The sequence below is a fragment of the Barbatula barbatula genome (genome assembly GCF_947034865.1).
Source record: "Barbatula barbatula genome assembly, chromosome: 1".
Lineage (NCBI taxonomy): Eukaryota > Metazoa > Chordata > Actinopteri > Cypriniformes > Nemacheilidae > Barbatula > Barbatula barbatula.
In genome coordinates, this window is record NC_136766.1 from 19,374,818 (window position 1) to 19,388,204 (window position 13,387).

The window sequence follows — 13,387 nt, forward strand, 5'->3', positions numbered from 1 at the left end:
TGATGTGGGCCTGAGGAAATTCTGAAGAAAAACCCAAAGATCAATTTTCATCAGAGCTCCAACAAGTCTGCAATTCAGCCAGTAAATCAATAACGTGCTAATTAATGTCTCTTACAGTGATATTAAAGCATGACCGGCAGCTTGAGCAACTGTTTAACAATACTGTCAAAACCTGTGAATCTCACTTTGATTTCAAATGAATGTGAATGTTGATGCAAGATTGATAGGTTGACAGTCATTTGGCCGGCTGGGGTCGGTGAGGTTGCGAGTGTCTGGCCTTAAGCCAGTTTTGTGCTGATGCTCATTATGATTCAAACTGGTATGATATGTAGAAAGCTGATCTGTGCATTGGGACCCAGGCACGCTTTCCTTGGGGAATCTGTATAATCTTCTGTCACGCCAGCTGGGTTCATACTGATGAGCACATTACACCGGCATGACCTCGGCTTTTCACTAATTTATTTCAACAGTACTGGCAAAGGACCATGGTCGGGATTCCCTGTTTTTTTATGGCTCAAAAAGAACCCTGATCGAGTCTTCAGAGGTGTAGCTGAAAGCCAAGAAGTCAAACAAAGCAAACATCTTCATAAAGAGCGCCGTGGCCATTGCAAAGAGAGAGAAAACGGAAAGTAACGACCAGCGCAACTAACAGCAGAGATTCATCTCCTGAAAAATTTGAGAAAATAAACATGGGGGCAAATGGAGTGATTGCTCCGTCCCCAAAACGCAAGGGCAGAAAGGCATTGTGGGGCTCATGTAAGGAAACAAAGAGCTTATAAGAGAGAGAAGTCCCCTGATAGCCATTGTTATGCCGTCTAAACCCCTCCCATTCCCTCATCATCACTTCCAATAAATACACAAGTATACAAATCCGCACACATCATCCCTCCCTCCGGCTCCATCAATCGCTTCCCATGGCAACGGTGATGCCAGCAGCCCACCGCTGACCCCAGGGACCCTCGAGAGTCAGAACCTTCCCGATTGATTGGAATAAACATTGTTGTTGACTTGCTCTGCTCTTCAAAGAAGATCAAACAACTGCCCTTAGTCACACCTGTTCTCCAGGCATGACGCATGTGCTCGCCTCGTGCTACCGTCATCTGAACTGACTCTCGATCTGTTTCTCTCTCTCTCTCTCTCTCTCTCTCTCTCTCTCTCTCTCTCTCTCTCTCTCTCTCTCTCTCTGTCTCATTGGCAGCATTAGGCTATGGAAACAGCGACGGCAAAAATAAAACTGCCGATAAATATATTATCAAAAACCATCGAGCTGCCGCAATGTGGTGCATGCGTGATGCATGTTTTTGGAGTAGCGTGTTGGTGGGGGTGCAGAGAAGGGCACGGAAAGGGAGGGAGCCGTGGATGGCGGGGAGAGTGAGAAACAAATCAAAGCATGCGGGGGGCGGGGGGGAGACGATGGGAGTGTGAGTCTAAATACGAATTAAGGGGAGAAAAAAAAACACACGGCACCACACCTGCATCTTTCACCCTCTCGGTTCTCTTCGATTAATTTTTTTTTAATACTAGCCTTTTCTAATGCGAAGGATGCGCTGCTGATGGAAACTCAGACAGATGAAAGGGGGTTCTGTTTTTCCAGAACAAATAGGTCGCGTAGGGAGACTTTGCATTAATATCTCTCACTCTCTCTCTCTTTCTTTCTTTTTTGTATTCCTCTGGGGAGGGAGATGGTGTAGGGAATTAATGAGGGGGGTACCTGCTACGATGCTGGCCAGTTGCAGGGTCCGGCCGATGGGGTAGACGCTGCGTGCTTGTGCGATGGCCACCGCAATTTTCCTGGTGTGCCGCTCCTCCCCGTACGCGGCTAGCACGGATACAAGTGCCTGTTGATCTAAGGCGTTGACCACGTCAGTCGCGCAGGGCATGTCGGGGTACCTACGCACAAAGAGGAGCCCAATTAAGCAGCTTGACGTCACAAGTTCCTGGCTGACAGAAGCCAAGCCTGACAGCTCTAAGACACCAGCGAAACCCCTCCCACCTTCCCACTCTGGGTTTGAGATCTATAAAAAGAGTGTGTGTGTGTGTGTGTACATACGAAAGAACTGGAGGGAAAAACGCTTGGTGACAAATATAAAAACATCACTCAATTATGCATTCATCTTTGCTCGCTTTTGGAAAACATTTATGTGTGCTCTTGGAAAGAAGTGGGATCAATAAGACAAAGTTAAACACAGATAGAGACAAATCCCTGTAAATATATAAACCTGTTAATATAAATAAAACATTTAATGTGAAATGAAATATTAATAAGCAGTGGCTAATTCAGTCGGGAGGTTTTCAATAGACGCATGCAAAGTCGATTATACTGATTTATATGTTCACTTAATATCATGATACACATCTGAATATGATTAAGTATGAGCATTTTTTTCCCTGATACTTCAACTACATTTATTCGCATCTGAACAACCTCATATACTTTGAACCTTACCAGCACTGATAATACAAAACAGCTTTCGAAATCGAAATGAAGGATTTACAGTTAAAATGGATAGTTTAAACAAAAATAAACATTTTCACATCCTTTACTAAGCCTCATGCCTTTCAAACCTGTATGACCTGCAAAAAAAACCTAAAGAAAATATTTTGAACAATGTCTGTAACAAAACAACATTGGTCCCATTGACTTCCATTGTGTGGACACAAAACCCCTAAGACATTTCTAAGAATGTCTTCTTTTGTGTTCCACAGAAAAAAAAGAGTCTCATATATTATGAATGACATGACGGTAGATAAATGATGACAGACGTTTTATTTTGGGTGAACTATCCCTTTAAGTAATTTATCATAGTATCTTCTGAGTTTCTAAGATATCCATTGCAATTTACATTTACGCATTTGGCAGACGCCTTTATCCAAAGCGACTTTTATTGCATTATCCTATACATTTGTTTCTAAGTATGTGCAATCCTTGAGATCGAACCCACAACCTTGACGTTGTTAGAGCCATGCTCTTACCACTGAGCAAACAACAAATTCCAGCTGATAAAGAAAAATCCATAATATCTTTTGCAATTGATGTCATTGAGGATTATCCTTGAACAATTATATTTCTAACTGTTTTTTTTATTATGTGGGCACAACAAAGCGCACAGGATGAGTAACTCAAACGGAGACATTGCTGATTAATGCAAAGTATGTTCTGTTCGTCTTGAAGGCCCACTAGAGTTGGCTGACTGCGTCATGCTGTCGTAAAGTTTAATTCTTGCATTGGTTTTAGTGACAGAATGAGGATAAAGTGTTTTCAGATACTGTGGGCTGGACCTGGATCGACCTGCTCTACATCGCGCCCTTTCTCTTTTTCCTTTGGGTCCCTCTCACTCCCTCTCTTTCTTCAACCATTTCATCTCGCCCCCAGAAAAGTTCACAGTCAGTTATGGTGGGTGGGATTTCCACCTCATTATCACACTGAAAACTTTGACAAAACTTCCTAATAAGAACCTAAAGCCTCTCACTTTTCTTTAAATAAGAAAACATATTTGTAATAGAGGAGAAGAATGAGAGTTAATAACACAGACAAAACACTATGCTAGGAAAACAGGGTAGGAAGGTGTTATCAAATATTCCCAAATCAGGCCTAGCTGCTGTCACAGTCTCGTCTGCTCCCGTGCCTGTTTCTCCTGTTTCCCCCCATGGACTCCATTCCCCATCATCCTCCACATTCCCGCACCAGCTCCTTGTTTGCCATCATCACACCAGCCAGTCCTCCCTCATCAATAGGCTCTATATGTACTCACCTCTGTCCCGTTTTCCTTTGTCTTAATTGTTGTTCACGTATGTTTTTAGTCCTGTTTATCCTGGTTTTGTTTATTAAAGTGTATTTGAGTTTAAACCTTCTTTCGTCCTTGTTCCTGTGGTGAGTTTCGTGATAGAGGACTAGACCTCCTTAATGGATTATTACTTCTGCTTCACCTCTCCAGAGGAAATTTTCCAGTTCCAGCTCTGCCAAGACAGCCGTCATTGTGACACAACATTATAATACCATCTTAAAGGGACAGTTCACCAAAAATGAAAATTCTTTCATCATTTACTCCCGCTCGAGTTGTTCCAAATCTGTATTTTTGTGTTCTGATGAATACAAAGAAAGATATTTGGAAAAAAATGCTTGTGATCAAACAGTTCTTGGCCACCATTGACTACCATAGTAGTCAAAAGTGCCCAATATCGGTTAATTTTCCTACATTCTTCAAAATCTCTTCTTTTGTGTTCAACAGAACAAAAAAAAACGATACAAAAATTTTTCCTTCTATGGTAGTCAATGGTGGCCAAGAACTGTTTGGTTTATTTATCCTATAGACCGAGAGGAGCCCACTGTCACAGCGCTGTACTCACAATACACAGACCCTCAACTGCTCAGGCTCTCTTCCTCTTTGTCCATCGCCTACCAAAATCGTTCTGTCCATTCAAACAACCATTTCTTTCAGATACAACACAATAAAATGTCCTGCAAAACCTGTCTATGCATCACTTGGCTCTGCAGTGCTTAGTCATCTTCATATTGTATTAAGCAGTAATTAGGTTATGCCTTACACCTTTTGAGAATTAGATTTGAACAGCTATAATAGAGAGGCGTGGACACTCTGTAGATGTAATCAATAATGTGGCTACACATCGAGTGAGCCAAGAATAATAACTGTGTCCACTAGTGTATATCTAAAGTGAATCAGGCATAATAGTACAAATGATGCTTAGAATAATAGGGATAATGAGACTTGATGTAATAATCAAACCTGTCTCCGTCCATCCTCATGTCTAGGGGTCCGTCTTTGCTGAGGGAGAAGCCTCTCTCTGCTGTGTCCATCTGCATGGAGGAACAGCCAGCATCTAGAAGGGCAGCATCCACACCTCCTGGGCCTAAACCCAATGCTGGGAGCAGGTTATCCAGCTCACTGAACCTTCCTAGAACGGCCTTTACCTGGCCCCTAATAAGAAAGAATAAAAAGACAAAAACATGCTGTGTTGGTACTGTTGATCAGTAAAAATGGTTCATGTAAAAAGAAAAGAATATTGATATTGAGGTAATTTCAGCTTCATGGATGTGACATTTTTAGTCAAAACCTAAAAATATAAATTCTCAGAGAATGTAATTTGTTAATGGTGCTGTGTGTATTTTTTTGAGGATATATTGACAGAAATGCAATATAATATACATAGCTGTCTTCGGAGGTGCATACAGACCTTACATAATGAAGCGTTATGTTTTTATTAACTTAGAATGAGCTATTTCTATCTACATACACAGTGGGTCACCTTACATGGAATTCACCATGTTGTTTCTACAGTAGCCCTAAATGGACAAACTGCTCTACAGAACTCTAACCTCTTTCGGCAAAGACAGGCCCATTGAACAACAAACCTTTTGGCTGAATGGTTCCATAAAGAACCTTAAACAGATTAGGTTCTTCATAGATTTTTCAGATTATTAAAAGGTAATTAATAGATGTTCTTCCTTTGACTGAATGGTTCTTTGTGGAACCAAAATGGTTCTTCTATGGCATCACTGTGAAAAATCTTTTAAGCGTCTTTATTTTTAAAAGTGTAGATAAGAGAAAACATTACTTCAACTGCACACTGTGGTGAGGAAGGCGGGACGAGAGCCGTGACGCGGGGCCGGTGGCGTGAGTGGTAAGTGCAAGCAGCTGTGCGCGCACCGGTCCCGCATCTTATCACGGAGGAGATTGGGAGCTTAAAAGGACGATCGGCAGGACTGTTGACGAGAGAGGACCGGGCCCGGACATATGTTTAGTGTGTGTATGTTTTATGGCCGGCAGTCGACCGTGAGGTGGCTGCCGGTCAGTTACTTCCGTGTTTATTGTTTATTTAATTAAAGTTTTATTGTGCAAATGTTCGCCGGTTCCCGCCTCCTTCCTTCCCTTCTAACGAACTTTATTACACACACAAATAGACAAAATTACCTTTTAAATGCGGGTTACATGTGGAATCCATCAGTCTGACGTTCTAAATGTTTGCTTTTCACTGTGTCTACAACGCACGTGGCATGACAACCAGCTTGTTCTTAATTGGTTTGTTGCGCCGCATACAGTGTGGTCAAAATTCTAATGTGCTTCTATGGTCTTTTGTCGTGTCATGTCATGCCCGGTGTAGAAACTGTGTTAGACTTGAAGAATTTTAACTGTAAAAGTCACATAATTAATTAATTCAGGCAAAATTATGTTTCAAGTTCCATTTTAAGCCAAAAAAAAGATGTGTAAAACTGTAGAAGAAACAAGCTTTTGGTCCTTGAACCTGGGAATTTCCATTCTTTTATAACGAAAAAGAATGAAAAAGTTGACACAAAAATCCACGATTTAAATTTTGCAGAGCTGAACAAACAGGTGTTCTGCCTCTGTGGGGCTGGTTACCTAGACACTTAGTTCTTAGTGGGTGTCCAAAGACAGCTCATAAAAAGGAAAGAGATGAAGGAAAGAGATAGACCAAATAATACGGGTCCCACAGGGAAGGCAACAAAGTATAATTTATTTATCACCTTGGAGACCAGAAGATGTGTGTGAGAGAGAATGTCGTGAGAGAGAGAACGCTGTCACAGCTTAAACTTAATTGAAAAACAGACACGCAAACTGTCAAACGCATGTGAACCCACCAGAGATAAACAACGCAGTTCAAAGGGCTCGGCAATTATTCTGTGTAGGGGAGTATGAATGTTATAGTATGATCGTGATGAGCGTTTCATTCGACTTGAAGTGGAGGTGTTGGGTTGACGCGAGTATTGACGATGACTCTTTAATCCTCAATCATTCCGATGGACTCGTGGGTGTCAATGTGTAATTGCCTAGTTTTTTCTATTTCAATAGTGCTTTAATCCACTTTCTTTCATCTGAAGGGACTTCACAGCTATGACTAACAAGAGATCCGTGCAATGTGGCTCCTGACAGAAATCACGACTGATGTTTCCAGAAACACGCATATAGGCATTTCACCATCATCTTCGTCCCTCAGATCACTCTTTCTCTCCGTATCTCTTCCTGAGATACAGAGAAGCCATTCATTTTTCATGTGACCTTTAGACAGCCTGTGAGTGGGGGACAGCTCAGGTATGCAACTATAAATCAGACGGTACAGAAGCAAATGAGGTGTCGGAACAACAGGGTTTTCACACGGAGTCATAAGTGCTAATTTGGCCATGTTCATGGGAACACAGAACGGCTCTTTGTAGTCATGTTAAATATTCAGATTCTGCTCCTCGTCTCCACCTCAATTCCTCACAGATGAGAGTCTGAGTGGAGGACATTATCTCCACCTCCAAGATTATCAAAAGCCTTCTTCCTCTCCTACTCACGTGGCCGGCCAAGAGCTATACCCATAGGACCCGGGGGTGCCTGTGTCCACACACCCACGCCAGGCAGAAAGATCAAGAGGTGAGGAAGCCACTCATCTCCCGCCCCCGCTGCAAGGGCTTCCCTCAGTTTTCTGTGCCGTGAAAGGGGCTTTCTATCTCTCTCTTTCCCTCCTCCTCGTTCGCTCAGTACCTTCATTAATTTGTTGGAAAATCCATAGTGAGGCATTTTCTTGCCCGCCCACACAAACACATACACTCCGCAAAAGCGGTATGCCCCCGTTCCACCCACCCTGTCCATGGGTTGGGGAGTTTGGAAGGAGACATACAGAGCTTCTGAAAAGCAGAACGCTGGCTGCGTCGATACACAGTCAATATAGGGCCACAAAGGTTTCTCTGTGGCTTTTAACAAAATATTATCATAAGTGGGTTTTCCAATATCTGATTAAAGCACTCATTATATGTATTGAGGCATTTTTCTACGTAATTTTCTTCTTCATGTAAAATAAACCTCATATAGGTACATTTGCTATAAGCCACAACAACATATTCTACGATAACAACCAACGTGAGCACATACAACAACAACTATTCTGACCACTCAAGCTAATTGAGCTTTGGCACAGCAAGATTGTGACATGAAATATACAAAACACTTTCAGATATTCAGTTTAAGCGGGAAAATTTACTGTCTGAATATATAAACCAGCAGCGGGTGACTCTGCAACTTGGATTTTTATTAATGAATCCTCACAATATAGACAATATACACATTGGTTAGCTTGAGAGCATGAAGTTGGCTCCGAAGAGGTTTGGGTTAGATGAAAGCGTGTTATGTTTGCTGACTATTATTCTTAGATTGGTGGACACGTGCTCCATATTTTATTATAAGCTTGAGATAAAAACCATAGCTGTACGCTTGTTTTAAAGGGGTCTCTTCAAAAGAGGAAAACCAAATATCACTTAATCTTTCAATAAGATGAAGACCGGTTAAGAATGTTTCATGTCAGTTGTTCATTTCACAGAGTGAAAATGCAATGATCATATCATCAATCCTTCAACATCAAGCAATAGCATCAGCCATCGTGGCCATGTATTACATCGGAGCATATTATTTCCCTTACATTTTCTCACACATGGTAGTTTTCTATGGAGGATGAGAAATGACTTAATAAAGGGTATAAATAAAGAGCATGAATAAAGAAATTAATGAATACATACATAAATACAAAAACGATGTGATAAAGGTAATAAACACTGAATTTAGACATACAGCCATTCCTACACAAATCTGCTCCGAGAAGAGTACGAACTGGTGATATGTCGGACTTTGACACGAAAGTGTGACATCTCACAGTCATCACTAGAGCACTGATGGGGATTTTTTTTATCATATCTGTTCTTTTATTTAATTCATTTAACCATTAATTTACTGATTACATTTGTATTTTTTTTATTTTTTTATTGGTACATTTATCTATTTATTAAGCACATTAGTAAATCCCCTGTATGCAGAGCGGAAAGTGTGCCTCGCTCTCAAGCGCTTTCTGCCACCATGTTGCTTTTTCTTCTGTGCCGTTGCCATGGTGAATCATAATATCGGAGCTCTATTGATCATGGCTTGTTGTCGTGGTGGTACACTTGCTTACCTCAAGGTAAGCCTACCCACAGTTGATATAACTACCTGAAATCAGATGTTCTGAAAACAAAAATTTCGCATCTCTGTGTAAATAAACTCAAGAGTTCACATTTTAACTGTGTTAGTTGAACCTCCTTATTGAAACGGGCCTCTGAGGACAGACTGTTGCAACACAGACTATCATGGCTGGTGTTCTATAATGTTAACGACACATCTATGCAGGGATTACGTCAAATGGTAATGCGTGGAATGACAATGATCTGATGCGTTAACAACTGCACCAAACACACATAAACACCCAAACGTATGTCACTTATCTCACGTGTCAATGAGATTGAGAACAATAACTCACCAATGTTACAGTGACCCTGACGCCTTGACCAAAGACGAGCTTCACTTGACCAATTCTTGAATTGTGAATTGAAAGATGTTCCTTTCAAGAAAGAATATTTACACAATAATTGATTAAGTCAATAATTTGAATAATTTCTGGTCTTTTAATTAGCCAGATTTTACTCAGGAAACTCACAGTCTGGAATTACAATAATAGACTAAAGTTTCCCTCTTGAGTCTGCTCAAATATAAAAAGCTGATGGTGCAGTTGAAAGTTTGCAGAATGGAAGGAGACATAACTCAGTGCATGACAATAATGCCTAGCAACCCAGTCTGAGTGGGAGGTGCTATGTCAGAGTGTCATTAGGTGTGGAAAAGTGAGCGGTTTTCACAGTGGCTGATATCAAGTGCCGCACGAAGGCAAGTTCAAACGTAATGAGTGCAACACCAGAGCTGCTTAAGACTGTGTAAAGCTCTACTACACTGCTTGTGATAAATTGTTAAATGACAATTATTTAAAAGTTGGTGAGAGTGAAAAGATTCCTTACGGGTGGTTCAAGAGCGCTAACAAAGTGATGAATATTTAGATGAATAAAAAAGGTTCATCATTGCAGATGTTCATCATAATAATAGAGTTAAAATTTAATATAAGTATTACAAAAATCTGTACTGATGGGTGTGAAAATTTTGAAAGTCCTGGAGTGTTGATGGGTATGATTATTATCGGTGTTGCTTTTCCAAGCAACTACGGGAGTCAAGGGTTTCAAAGATGATGTCATGGTAACTTCTGGGCAGGTACATACATGTTATGATTCGATTTTGATGTATCACATCTTTACCCAGCGTCTAAAGGGAACTATGCGGCATCTAATTCCGTTTTAAAGCTGTTGTTTACTTTAGTGGTTTTCGCTATTGTAACGTTATTTACTCTGAACTATAACATGTTCTCACAGGTGAATGACACATGATTTAATTGGAATTGATCCAAGAACTTCTGGTTTGTGCGCGTTCATGTGTGTAGAGGGTATGGACGTGTCGTCACCTCACCACGTGAACTCCACTTGAGCAGGCCGTAGCGTGCCCTGTCATAATCTATTCAAATTGATTCATGAAGTCATGAAAAACATTTTTGGCTGAATGGTTCCATAAAGAACCTTTAAAGTCTGTTTCACAAATGAAGTGAACAAAGTTATCTAGATTATAATAAATAGAAATGGTTCTTACAAGAAACTTCGAGTAAATGGTTCTTTGGGGAGCCAAAATGGTTATTCTATAGCATCATATCTGTGAAAAAACCTGTTGATGCACCTTTTTTAAAAGTGAGTCTATATTACCTATATCTTTTAACATACTCATTCATCATGCTTACGTGGCACAGGATCCCCCAGAATTATTGGATTTAAAATCTGTTATTCTGAGCTGTGACGTAAAGCAGCAGGCACGGGAAAAATACAGTTTCATACTTTTAAAAGCCATCTAAAAATAACTCCATATCTACTATAAAATAGTGTGGGTCAAAGTAACTGGGTCGTGGTAACCTTAATATCTTCCGTGCAATAAGGGCACAATAACCCTAAAAGAAAAAATTCTCAAATGTGACTTGAGGTTAAAAAGTGCCACTAAAATAACAGAATCCACAGAATATATTTTTTCAGTTGTTGTCATTTTTCTAGTCTGCTTGAACCCTGATCATTGCTGTTTGTGACTATACATATTTTATAAATGTAATTATTTATTAAACAACAGTATCCTATCAAATCACAGTTTCCGCAGCTTTACTTCACATGCTTTATTAGAGCTCTGTCAAGCCTCAATACATTAATTCAATCAGCTGAGTGAAAAAAAGTGCAGTAGGACTGTGAGCTAGTTAATGCTACTTCAGCATATTTATTCCCCCTGCCTACATACATTAATGCTCTCCCCTCTCTCTCTCTCTCTCTCTCTCTCTCTCTCTCTCTGTGTGTGTTATTCAGCAATCTTACTCTCTTCTCTTTTGCCTCCTAAAGCACTGTGGGGGTTTCCTAAGCTTCTCTGTGGCTCTTCTACCCACAGAATGATTTGAGAATATGCAAAAGACTTACATAACAATTTTAAATTATTAATGTCTTTATGTAGTTTGAACAGAGCACTGGAGATAGCAAAGTCTTATGTAAGGTGTTACATTATTAAAAAAAGTTTAATGTGTGTAAATATGTGTGAGCAAGCGTGCATGCCCTGTGTCTTTGTAATTGCTGTAAGAAACCAAACTATTTATAGTTTACCAACCCACAATCCTGACATCATTCAAACTTAAAAGGGCACAGCAAAAAATATATATAAGTCAACTGGCACGCTCCGTTTCATAACAATAGAGTTGGCCTCAGATCCTTTAACTTCTAACCGAAAAATTATTTAACAAAAAACGATCTGATGAACCTTGCTAATTGTATACTTGTGCCAGGGACATGCCGACTCTAAATGCTCTGGTATTTCGGTAGGACAGGTGAAGTGTCTGTTTTTGTGCAAACATGAAAGCTGACTTAAAAGCAGCCATAAAATAAAGCTACCGATAAACACTTTTCCAGCACTTCATCTCAGAACAACCTGTAAATGATGCTGAACAGCCCAAAAAAACCCATTACGTAGCATGACGTAGTAGACCAATGTCAAAATTCCTCTATTGGACATTAAGCAAAAACAAGGATTCAGATAACAAGGAAAACAAAAGCCAGCTGGCCTTTTACAACATATTTGCAATTTCTGAAACTTAACCAGTTTTAACTTGCTTACAACTCATGCTTAAACTGAGCCCTAACCAGGCACAACATGAAAAAGAGACGTGAAAAAGCATAAATACAGCCTATCAGAACAGTGTGTGGGTGATGTGACGAATATTACGACGTCACCGTTACAGACGGTTAGAACAAAACTCTGGAAGTGATTCCTTTGATTGCTAGACACTTTTTTCAGCCATGTCTCATTAGGACACGACATAAAGTCACATAAACCTGTTACTTCTTTCATTCTTTGCCCATTTTTTCTGTCTGGACGTTTCTGACACAAAAGTGCCTGTTCTACATTTAACTTCTTGAGCTAAATGTCATTCGCGCTATTCGCGCCGCAACCGCGTCTGTCACGTCTTTGCATTGACTTAACATGTAAATCACTTGCGCTTGACGCCTCATTCGCGCTTGGTGTGAACACACAGTAAGGATTTTGATAGAGGGAACCAGTGCTGCTTCCAGCGATAATCTCTGCGATATTGTATTGCATTTAGCTATACTTTTGTTTTTCAAAAAAGAAAATTAAAGTGATATGACTTAAAGTGATATGTATGTTAGACCATAACATACTTCTAGATCGCTTACACAATTATACCTGTATTGAGGGACAGGCACTACAATGGTTCAGATCTTACTTGTCAGACAGACATCAATTTGTCCATTTAAATGGGGAATCATCAAATCTAACACAAGTAAATTATGGATTACCTCAGGGATCGGTTCTGGGACCCGTGCTGTTCTCCATATACATGCTGCCCCTCGGAAACATTATTAAAAACATGGAATTAGCTTCCATTGCTATGCAGATGATACTCAGCTATATATCTCATCAAGACCAGATGATTCCTCCCAGCTATCCAAATTGGCAGAGTGCATTGAAGATATAAAACATTGGATGACCTGTAATTTCAATCTTTTAAATTCTAATAAAACAGAAATATTACTTATCAGACCAAAGACACGCAAACTGAATATTTCTGATTATAAACTGCAAGTTGAAGGATGTACTGTTACTCCAACAAATACAGTAAAAGATCTAGGCGTTATATTAGACAGCAACCTGTCATTTCAAAATCACATCTCAAATGTCACAAAAACAGCCTTTTTCCACCTAAGAAATGTTGCCAAGTCACGAAATATTCTGTGTGTTGCTGACGCGGAGAAGCTTATTCATGCATTTGTGACCTCAAGACTTGACTACTGTAATGCGCTACTTAGTGTTTGTCCTGCATCATCAATAAACAAACTATAGTTAGTTCAGAATTCAGCTGCCAGAGTTCTAACCAGGACCAGAAAATACCATCACATAACCCCAATTTTCTCAACCCTTCACTGGCTACCCAT

The 13,387-nt window shown here is 40.1% G+C and overlaps 1 protein-coding gene across 4 annotated transcripts in view; it reads right to left on the reverse strand.

Annotated features, from left to right (window-relative positions):
• Window positions 1–13,387, reverse strand: part of mettl15 (methyltransferase 15, mitochondrial 12S rRNA N4-cytidine) — a 69,203-nt gene that overhangs the window by 10,828 nt on the left and 44,988 nt on the right. For all 4 annotated transcript variants that reach the window (XM_079466796.1, XM_079466797.1, XM_079466799.1 and 1 more), the window contains exons 4-5: window positions 4,746–4,937; window positions 1,712–1,890 (exon numbers count right to left, since the gene is read on the reverse strand). In XM_079466796.1, the coding sequence (XP_079322922.1) occupies window positions 1,712–1,890; window positions 4,746–4,937 (371 nt within the window). The remainder of the gene's footprint in view (window positions 1–1,711; window positions 1,891–4,745; window positions 4,938–13,387) is intronic.